Source organism: Orycteropus afer, unplaced genomic scaffold (genome assembly GCF_000298275.1).
Source record: "Orycteropus afer afer isolate SDZICR_OR568_19922 unplaced genomic scaffold, OryAfe1.0 scaffold00083, whole genome shotgun sequence".
Lineage (NCBI taxonomy): Eukaryota > Metazoa > Chordata > Mammalia > Tubulidentata > Orycteropodidae > Orycteropus > Orycteropus afer.
Genome location: NW_006921670.1, coordinates 8,819,659 through 8,831,082, shown reverse-complemented (window position 1 = coordinate 8,831,082; position 11,424 = coordinate 8,819,659). Strand labels below are relative to the sequence as shown.

Genomic DNA, 11,424 nt, shown 5'->3' with positions numbered 1-11,424 from the left:
GTGTCCGTCCACCCTAGCCTGACCTGTGTTGGTAGCTGTCTCCCGTGTCCGTCCACCCCAGCCCGTCCCGTGTTGGTAGCTGTCTCCCGTGTCTGTCCGCCCCAGCCCGTCCTGTGTTGGTAGCTGGCTCCTGTGTCCGTCCGCCCCAGCCCATCCTGTGTTGGTAGCTGTCTCCCGTGTCTGTCCGCCCTAGCCTGACCTGTGTTGATGCAGCCCCAGCAGCTGTCGTCCAGTTGGTACATACCTGGCATATTCTCTCCTTTACTTCTGGGTCCTTATCATCAAGGCCTGTCTCTTAATTAGTCCATAATCCCGATTTTTAAAACTCTAGTCTGACAATCATTTTTTAACTAAAGAGTTCACTGCTTTAACATATGTAACTGATAGTTTACATGTTTGGATGAATTTTGACAATCTCATTGTGATAGTTGGAGCTGTGTGTCAACTTGGCTAGCCCACGATTCTGGGTGCTTGAAGCAGTTGTGATGTGAGCTATTCCCATGATGGGATCAGGTGCACATGTTTTGAGCAGCCAATCCGTTGAAAGGGAATTTCCCTGGGGGTGTGCTTCCAATATGTTTACAGACACCCTGGGAACATGAGATGCTCTCCCGCAGATCTGGGTCTGGGTCCGGATCCTGCGGTGCTGCCTACAACTGTCCGTGAGCGAACAATCCACCATTCGGCCTGGAGGTCTTGGATTCATCATTCATCGATGTCAACAGCCGGTCTACTGCCTGCCAACCCTAAGCTCATCAGCCCCTGCAGCTCCATGAGTCGGGAAAAGTCTCCAGCTTCACATTTGATCCAAGAACTTGGGACTTGCCAGCTTCTAGGAGTTCTGGTGGCATTGTGCCTAAGGCACTTGATTGCTAACCAGAAGGCTGGTGGTTCAAACCCACCAGCCACTCCTCGGAAGGAAGACTGGGCAATCTACTTCCATAGTGATACTGCCTCGGAAACCCAAGGAGGGGTTGCTATGAGTCGGGATCAACTTGACGGCAGTGAGTTTGTTTGTTATCCAGTATTTCCGTTATTTGAATCAGGGGAGTCATCTAATCTGGAAGTTTGCAGAAGTAGAAGTTCTGAGAACTTTCTGGAGCCTGCTTTGGCCTTTGGCCTGTTCTTCCCTTTTTACACACCACAGCAGACATAGTTGCATGCGCGTTTTTTCTTTGTTTTTGTTTCTCTCCCCACGTCCCCCTCCAGACCATGGGCTTCTCCAAGACAAGGAGAGAAGAAACCCAGTGTTGTCAATCCTGACATGGTCATGAAACGAGGAAGGTTGGGAAATGGGTGGAGAGAGTGGAATAAACGAATGAGACCTCATTCTGATGTAGAACCTGCTTTTTTACGTGAGGCTTTGTCCGCACAGCCCGTGACCTTCACATCCATCCCGTGCCCTAGGTCTGTGGTTTCTCTCTCTCGACGTGGAGGGGCAGAAAGGCATCTGTGTAGGATACGTGCATGTCAACAGCTGTTAACCACGGCTTCACCTCCATGCCGAGAAACACATTTCAACCAGGATGTGGTCACAGAAAGCCTCAAGACGGACCAGTAGGAAACATTTCAATGCCACCAAATGAAAACGCTACTTGCCAGTTAGAGTCACACCAAGCAGACTCAGGGCCTGTGGGTTTTAGCAGGCCTGACCAGAAGGTCCAGCCCACAGGCATCGGGAGCCTGGCAGAGAACAAGCTGGTCTGTCCGACGGTGCATGGATCTCTCAACACTCATCTTCCTTAAAATGGAACTGATCCCGATGCTTAAATATACACGGGTCCTTCAAGACCCGGCTTCTTCTCCCACCTACCTTCACACTTCTGACTCAGGGGAGAAGAACAACCCACCAGTAATTCATCTTCTTTAAGGCCTGCCGGCCAGCTTTCATGTGTGTGTGCGTGTGTGTGTGCGTGCGTGTGTGGTTCTTTTTTTCCCTTCACAGCTGAGTTATTTCTGATCTGGGTCTTGGCAAAAAGAAATAAAAAGCAACAGTGACTGGGAGACATTTGGAAGCCGGGCCAAGACAAACAGTGTCTAAAAGTCTACGTCTGATCTGGCCAACGCTGTGAAAATGTGTTTTAACTTTACAAAAATAACACCTTAAGAGACTCACAATGTAAAACGAGTGAAAACGAGGGTCAGAAAGGAAATACTTGGGAGTTACAGTGTGAGAAGGCTTCTCAGCCCCTGAACATGTGGCCCCACACACCTCTTCTGGAGACGCAGCCAGAATCACAAGACAGCGGAGCCAAGCCGCCCCGGAGGCCCCCGGGGGCGGTGACTCTCAGAGGTGAGAGTCAAGCTTGCCGGCAGACCTGCGCTTGAGGCCTTCCCCACCTCTCCTCGGCTGTGTGACCTTGGGCAAGTCACTTAACCTGCACTTCTGTTTTCTGAACTATAAAACAAGGATGATGATAATAAACCTACCTCATAATGTTGTAGTAACAATCAAATAAAATCATATATGTCATTATATATAATTATAGTGTTTACCAACTTCCTAGGGGCTCTGGTAGCATAGTGCCTAAGGCATCTGACTGGTAACCAGATAACTGGCAGTTCAAACCCACAAGCCTCTGGGTTTGAAGGAAGGAAGGTAGGGCAATCTACTTCTTTAGTGGTACTGCCTTGGAAACCCAAGGAGGGGTCACTATGAATCGGATCCAACTAGACAGCTGTGAGTTTGAGTGCATACAGGGAGCTCTGGTGGCACAATGCCTAAGGCACTTGACTGCTAACCAGAAGGCTGGTGGTTCAAACCCACCAGCCACTCCTCAGAAGGAAGACTGGTCAATCTACTTCCATAGTGATACCACCTCGGAAGCCCAAGGAGGGGTCACTATGAGTCGAGTCCCACTCGACAGCAGTGAGTTTGGTTTGGTTTAGTGTATACATAGGAAAGTGTTAAGAAGCAAGATACCACTTTAAAGACTAAGGTACACCTGACCCAAGCCATGGTACTTTCACCTCATATGCATGTGAAAGCTGGACAATGAATGGGGAAGACAGGACAAGAGTTGATGCCTTGAACTGTGGTGTTGTCAAAGAATATTTGAATACCATGGACTGTCAGAAGGACGAACAAATCTGTCCTGGGAGAAGTGCAGCCAGAATGCTCCTTAGAAGTGAGGATGAGCAGACTTGGCCTCACCTACTTTGGTCATGTTGTCAGGAGGGACCAGTCCCTGGAGAAAGACATCATATTTGGTAAAGTGGTTGTTGTTGTTGTTATGTGCCGTTGAGTCAGACTCGACTCAGCGACCCCTCCTTGGGTTGCCGAGGCAGTATCACTACAGATGTAGATGGCCCAATCTTCCTTCCGAGGAGTGGCTGGTGGGTTTGAACCACCAGCCTTCTGGTTAGCAGTCAAGTGCCTTAGGCACTATGCTACCAGGGCTCCTTTGGTAAAGTAGAGGGTCAGTGAAAAAGGGGAAGACCCTCAAGGAGATGGATTGACCCAGCGGCTGTGACGATGGGCTCGAGCGTAGCCTGGACTGTGAGGATGGTGCTGGACCAGACAGTGTTTTGTTCTCATAGGGTCTCCCAGGGTCTCTCTAAGTCGGAGCTGACTGCATGGCACTTAACAACAGTGCATCCTGAATGCTCACTGCATGACGGTTGCCGCATGTGTGTGGTTGATGTTTCCAAGGTGCTGGAGGTGGTTGTAGTCATCATTGATTGTGACGATGATGAAGGTCATGACGAAGGAAGAGGAGAAGGTGCAGGAGGAAGATCTGTGAGGAGGACAGATCTGTGGCGGAAGCAGATTCTAGCCCAGCTCTCCTGACCTCCAACTCTGTATTCCCTCTACCATTGAGTATTACAGTCTTACCCTTAGTAAGGAAAACAAAACTCTTCACAACTGCACGAATAAGCAGCGTCATGATAAAGGGAGAGAAGATTGAAGTTGTCAAAGACTTCACATTGCTTGGTTCTACAATCAACACCTATGGAAGCACCACTCAGGACATCAGATGACATATAGCACTGGGCAAGTCGGCTGCAAAGGATCTCTTTCAAGTGTGGAAGAGCAAAGATGTCTCCTTGAGGACTAAGGTGTACCTGACACAGGCCATGGTATTTTCAATTGCCTCATATACATGTGAGAACTGGACAATTAATAAGGAAGACCAAAGAAGAGTTTATGCTTTTGAGCTGTGGTGTTAGTGAAGAGTGCTGAAAGTACCTTGGACTGCTAAAAGAACTAACAAATCTGTCCTGGAGGAAGTGCAGCCAGAATGCTCCTTGGAATCGAGAATGGCCAGACTTTGTTTCACCTACTTTGGTCATTGTCAGAAGGGACCATTTCCTGGAGAAGGATGTCATGCTTGGTAAGGTGGAGGATCGACGAAAGAGGGGCAGGCCTTCAACAAGATGGATTGACACCGTAGCTGCAGCGATGGGCTTAAGTATAGCAAGGATCATGGAGCTGGCGTGGGACCGGGTGGTGTTTCGTTCTGCTGTGCACTGGGTTGCTATGAGTCAGAGACGACTCGACGGCACCTAACAACAACAACACTCTTAGTAACACTTGGATCGACAGTCAACACCCAAGGAAGTAGCAGTCAATAAATCAAATGACACATTGCATTTAGGCCAATCTGCTTTAGAAGACCTCTGTAAAGCTTTAAGAGTGAAAATGTCACTTTGAAGACTAAGGTGTACCTGACACAAGCCATATCTTCAGTGGCCTAATATATGTGTGAGAACTGGACAATGAAAAAGAAAGACAGAAGTAGAATTGATGCATTTGGATTGTGGTGTTGACAAAGAACATTGAATGCACCGTGGACTGCTAGAAGAACAAACAAAGCTGTCTTGGAGGAAGGACAGCAGAAATGCTGCTGGGAAGAGAGAATGGCCAGACTTCATCTCTCGTACTTTAATAACGTTGTTAGAAGGGACCAGTCCCTAGATAAGGATATCATGCTTGGTGAAGTAGAGGGTCAGTGAGATGGATTGACACGGTGGCTGTGACGATGGGCTCAAGCACGACACTAGGAGGACGGCACAGGGCTGAAGCATGTTTTGTTCTGCGGAACATGGGGTCACTCTACGTTGTAACAACTCAACACCACCTAACGAAAACAACGAGTCTCAGTAAGCCCCTGGAGAAGGACGTGATGCTTGATAGAGTAGAGGGTCAGTGGAAAAGAGGAAGACCCTCAACGTGATGGGTTCACAGTGGCTGCAACGATGGGCTAACACCTGGCAACGCTCGTGAGGACGGCAGCAGGACTGAGCAGTACTTCGTTCTGCTGTCCGTAGGGTTGCTGTGTCACTACCAACCAGACGGCAGCAACTTAGTGCCATCGACTACAGACACCTCTGATGTGGTTTAACGTCCACCGAGTGCTTCCCCACACATCTTCTTGCTTCTGTTTTAGGTTAACTTTGTGAAGCAATCTAATACCCATTGGCAGATAAAGAAACTGAGACACAGAGAAATAAAATGACTTTGCCCAATTCCAACAAGTCAGTTGCAGAACTGAGATTTGAACTCGGATCTCCTGGATTGAGAAATGATGTTTCCTTGACCATCTTATGGCTCCTTGTGGTAAGATCAACCTTGCTTTTCTCTCTAAAAGATCAAACTAGTATTTACGAAGGCCGAGTCCTGCGCTCACTCCTTGGAAATGAATTGGACCCACTCATTGTCTTGAAGAAGGTCACAGGCTAGTGAGTCAGGCAGACATTTAAAGAAATAAACAAGGGCTTCCTGTAAAGATGACAGACTCAACCTGTATCTTCTCATACTCCCTCCTCAAATCAACCCAGTTGGCATCGAATCGATTCTAATGCATGACAGCCCCACATGTGCTGAGTAGAACAGCTCCATAGAGTTTTCAAGATTGTGACTTGTCAGGAGCAGATCATAGGGCTTTCTTTTGAAACACCTTTAGGTGAACTTGAACCACCAACCTGTTGGTTGGGAGTCGAGTGCCACCCAGGGACTCCCTGTTCCCTCCCCAAACCCTGATCAAAAGACAATAAAGGGACAGCTCAGAAAGCCATACGCTCAGAAGAATGGAGAGGGTGAGGCAGGAGACAGAGGATCAAATGTCAGAAGCTGCATAGCAGATGGATAGACTGCAAAGGAAGCTACTGAATCCTAAACTAATGGGATTAGGGCCCAATCCGACTTCCATCAAGGGATGGGCTGCTCCCGGCACCTCTGGAAATGGAATGAACTGGGCTTGGCTAAAACGAGGAAAGGTGATTGATCATTTGTTCAAGGAAGAGTTAAAAACTGAGTCTTCCGTCCAACTTCAGGCACCAAGGGACACGTCCCCATGGGGGCTCCCTGGAGGAGACTGGGGAGAACGCACGTGAAGCCCCGATGAGGACTGGAAATGCCAATCTGGCTGTATGGTTGTCGATGTGGAGAAGCCCAACTTCTCCCAGTTGTGTCCTAGAAGGCCCCTGGGCACACAAATGGTTCGCTCTCATCTACTAACCTAGAGGTTGGGGGCTCGAACCCACCCAGCGGTGCTGCAGAAATAAATCCTGACAATCTGCTTCTGTCAAGATTATACCCAAGAAAACCCTACACTCTACTCTGTCACACAGGGGTCACCATGAGTTAGAATCAGCTTGTAATGAGTTTTGGGGGTTGTTTTGTATCCTCGAATGCCGACAGCAGGGCTTCAACCTCCAGGCAAGAGATTGGAAGAGCGTTCTCTGGGGCACCTGACCAGCCAGGGTGAGAGACCCTTAAATGTGGAATGTAGCAATTCCCAAACTAAACATCCCAGCCCAATGATTCCCAGGGAAGCTAATATGACCAAGCCCCGTCCACACACTCAGCAGACCAATCAGCTCTTAGACCCTGTGAGCAGATCACCCAGGATGACCAGACATGGATGGAGCAGCACACCAATCAGGCAAACGTAACTCAGAGGAGATGAAGACCATCTGCAGGGAGAGAGAGAAATTAAACCAAGCTGTCATTAACACTGTTAGAGAACAAGGACCTTGTACCCCCGCATCAAGAAAAAGCCATTACAAAAAAGGAACATTTGGAGTCTGACCAAATGATCTCCCGGGAATTTAAAAGACAGCAGAGGTTTTACAAATTCAACAGACTTGTTGGAAGATGTACATTTGAGGAAGAGTCTTAGAATCTAGAGGAAAAGGACAGAGATGGAAAATAGAAGGAGGAAAAACGGGAATGAGACACACGGGGAGGAAGGGGGAAGAGGGTTGTTACATTGTAGGGGCTGCAATCAGTGCCACCAAAAAAAAAATGTGTATGAACTGTTGGATGGAAAAACAGTCTGCTCTGTGAACTCACCTAAATCACAATAAAAAGTTGAAAAAAAAAAAAGAAAATAGAAGGACAACAACAAAAAAAGAAACGATCCAAGAGGTCTGTGGTAGGATGGCCAATTAAAGAAGTTCCCAAAAGACAGATGAGATCAAGTGTGGAATGGAAGGAAAGAATTCATCAACAATTCGAGGGACCTTCAAAACAACAGAACGTAAGTTTGTAGATTGCAAGGGCCCACCCAGTAGCCTTGGCGATGTATGAAGAGAGACCCACTCCAGGGCACATCACCTTGAAGCTTGAGACACTGGGACAGAGATGCTCCCACAGGCTTCCGGGGAGAGGAACACAGTCACGCAGGAGGGTCAACAACAGCTGCGACTTCACACCAACACTGGCAGCTGGCAGGCACCGGATCCGAGTGCATGAAAAGTTGAAGGAAAAGTATTTTCAACCTGGGTTATTATTATTTGCAGCCCAGCCAAGCTACCAATCAGATGTGAGGCTAAGTGAAGATTCCCCAAGGCATGCAATCTTGAAACATGTACTTCCCTCACACCCTCTAACGTCTTCAAAGTGCCTATCTCCAAACAAGGTCACATTCATGGATGCAAAGGTTAGCACTTCGACTTCTCTTTGGGGGGGTGGGGATACAGTTGAAAGCAGAGCAGTTGACAACTAGACGGTCAGGATGTGGTAGCAGAGGCAGTTATGTGAGTTGTTGTTGTTGTTGTGTGCCATCTAGTTTCCGAGGCAATACCACTACGGAAGTAGATTGCCCCATCTTCCTTCCGAGGAGTGGCTGGTGGGTTTGAACCGCCAGCCTTCTGGTTAGCAGTCAAGTGCCTTAGCCACTATGCTACTAGAGCTCCCAGTTATGTGAGTACATGGGGGTAAAAGTCAAAAAAAATCGGTCAAAGTGGGTAACAGAGATGCCCCTGGGGAAGATACATAGGAAGTAGTAGGGGTGCGGGACAGGAAACTGCTGGGGTATTTGGTTTTGTTTGACAAACCTGGTAGCACTATTTGCCTGTATACAGTGGATAAAAAAGAAAAGCTAAAAATAAAGAAAAGAAAGCAACCCTGTCCCCTGATGCTAGACAGTCCGCAAGCCTGGTCTGCCAGGGCGGTGACTGAGGGCAGGAAACGTTGCTTGATTTCCTGTTCCACCTGGTGCTCTGACCTGGGAGATACCCCTTGGCTCTTGGGCACCATCAGGGGCCATTTCCCCCAGGGATGTGACTAGGGTTGGCGTCACCCAGTGCAGTAACTCATGGTGTCAACCCCCTGCCATACCAGACCATACAGAATCCTAAGTAATGTGTATCATCCATTTTAATCCCAGAATAACATATGATAAACAGAGTTGTAACCTGCTTCAATGTGCTGTGCAGTGTAGTAAATTACTTAGTGTGGCTTTTCTACCCATAAGTCTTTGTAAACTCCAAGGTGGGATTTGCTATGAGCAACTGAGGAGCTCCTGATTGCTGAAGTTGTCCACCTGGGTTATTTCTGTTGGGAGTGGCACAATACAATGTTCCGGGAGGTTCCCACTCTCTCTCACGTGCTTAGAGTTCTGATGCTATGATTGGCTAGTTTTACCACCCTTCCAGGCCCAAAAGGAGGCCTCCTAGAGGCAGAACTCTCTCTGACTGCTGGTTGAGGAAGACCTGCTGCCGAAAGAGACACGCGCCCCTGAAAGAGACACGTGCTGCTGGGAAAGAGGCGCAAGAGACACGCATTGCTGAGTGAGAGACACTGAGGGACCAGTGCTGCTGGGAAAGAGACTGTGAGAGACTGTTGGCCGAGGGACGGTGGGCTGGGAGAGAGACTGAGCGTTCTTCCTGAACTTGAGTTGTAGCCTGGTGCTTCCCTAATAAACCCTGTAATCTGTGAGTTCTGTGTGGCCACTGCAGCAAATTATCGAACCCAGGAGAAAGGTGGTGGGTGCTTTGGGAGGAACGGTTGGAGAAAGGGCTGGAGGGAGGCAGCATGGCTGGCCTTGCAGGAATAGGCCTTGGGCTATTGATGGTGCTTCTGCCTTCCTCTTGCGGGATTAGAGGAGGTCAGAACATGGGGCCTCCTTGCCGTTTTTTGCAGGCTATTTCTCAGATTACGTATTAGCTATAGTGCTGCTACAACAGAAGTACCCCAGATGGGTGGCTTTCACAGACAGACACTTTCTCTCATACTCAAGGAGACTTAAGTCAGACTGACTTCTGTCTGAGCCCAGGGCACCAGCTCTAGAGGAACGCTTTTTCTCTCCTGACTCTGGGGGAAGGTCCTGGTCTCCTTTCAACATCTGTGGGCCCAGCGTTCCTTGCAGGCTCCACGTGTCTTGGTATCGGTCTTCCCCTGGGTCGAGGAGGTTCTCAGCGCAGGGACCCTGGGTCCCTTCACTCCTGCTGGTACCCACACCCTTTACTCTTTGCTCTCTTCTCTGTCCTTTTATCTCGTGTCAGATAAACATTGTGACTCAAGCAAAGGTGTGGCTTCAGTAAGGCAGTCCTTAAAGGATGCAACTCAAGATCTATCCCGCCCTAATCCCGATTTATAGGATTTACAACACAGGCTGAGTAGATCATTACATAACTGCCAAACCACTGAGGATAATGACCTAACCACATTGACACATATTTTGGGGGGACACAACTCAATCTATGATAGAAACTCATTTCCATCCAGTCAGATCTGACACATAGCAACCCCTCCTTGGTTTTCCAAGGCGATATCTCTATGGAAGTAGACTGCCCTATCTTCCTTCCAAGGAGTGGCTGATGGGTTTGAACCGCCAGTCTTCTGGTTAGTAGTCAAGTGCCTTAGGCACTACACCACCAGAAAATTAACAACAAAATTGTTTTGCAAAAATCTTCCTACATTGAATTACAACATTATCAGTGACTGAGGGGAAGTCCTTTTTGGATGTTTCCTTTAATTACGACTTCATTCGCAAAAAGTTGTTGCTGTAAGTTCGCAAATACCAATTACCACAATTCTGTAACAAAAACACCACAAAATTTGACAAAATCCATGACTGTATAAACATTGGCAGCCATGGAAGCAACAGTGTGTGCTTGTAGCGTGTGCAGATGAAACCATGTGATTCGAAGCATCACTGTGATTGGGTAATGATGACAGTTCTGACCGGAACACATTAAAAGGTCCACAAAGGATATTAACACAGAGTTCTAGCCTGGAAGGGACGTTGACACCTGTAAGCTGGGCTTATGAAAGATGTTTTTGTTGTTAGAACTGCAGGGACATTTTTATAAAAAATAGTAAATTTCTGTCGGAATCCTGCACAGAAATTGTATAGACAGTCATTTTGGTGTCACCCTCCCAGTGACATCACTGATTTTCCCTGTGTGAGCTATGGCCCCAGATTGGCTGAAAATCCCACCAGGGAACTGTCCGCTGCCAGACCCCATCTGTGCCAATCTTCCTGCTCATTCAGCGGCTGCTGAGATTAATCTATTGATGACAATCGCAAATGAGGTGTCCACATCCCTCCACCCCCAGGTGCTTCTGCACGGCTGCCAAGCTCCTGACCCCAGACCAGCGGTTTCTAAAAGGAGCTGTATTGCCAAAGCTGTCCTCACACATGCCAGTGAGCACCAGGCCTTCAAGAGACCCCTCAGCACCTAGGTCACAGGGGACAAGTACAATCGATCCGTAGGGCTGCTCAAGGATGCGGGGGACCCTCAGCCCACCCCGTGGCCCGTGGTCCTCCTCTTTGTTGCCCCAGACCAGCCCAGATGGCACTTCCTGCCCCTTGAGCAGACTCACAGACCAAAACAAAAAGCACCAAACCTGATGCTGTCCATGGATTCCGACTCACCGTGACCTGCTGTGTTACAGGCCGAACTGTTTACAGGGTTTTCTTGGTAGGCGTCTTTACGGAAGCAGGTGACCAGTGGACTGCCTGGCTGGGTTTGAACCACCAAGCTTTAGGTAAGGAGTTGAGTGCAAACTGTCTGAGCCACCTAAAGATGAGTCACAGACCAGAAGAGGTCATTTGAGTGTGGATATTGGGCATTGTGGTACACACATCACACACACACTACGTACACACACACGCTACGTAATCACACACACACCTCTTCCTCTTCATATCAAACTCAGCAACTACAGTTGCTACTCAACAAGGCACTTTC

The 11,424-nt window shown here is 48.3% G+C and overlaps 1 protein-coding gene across 1 annotated transcript in view; it reads left to right on the top strand.

The window, feature by feature from the left end:
• The first annotated feature begins 2,196 nt into the window (after positions 1-2,196).
• The window catches only part of SCUBE1 (signal peptide, CUB domain and EGF like domain containing 1), a 188,451-nt gene continuing 179,223 nt past the window's right edge, over positions 2,197-11,424 (top strand). Inside the window, exon 1 of the mRNA XM_007941796.1 lies at positions 2,197-2,293. Coding sequence (XP_007939987.1) covers positions 2,197-2,293 — 97 coding nt within the window. The remainder of the gene's footprint in view (positions 2,294-11,424) is intronic.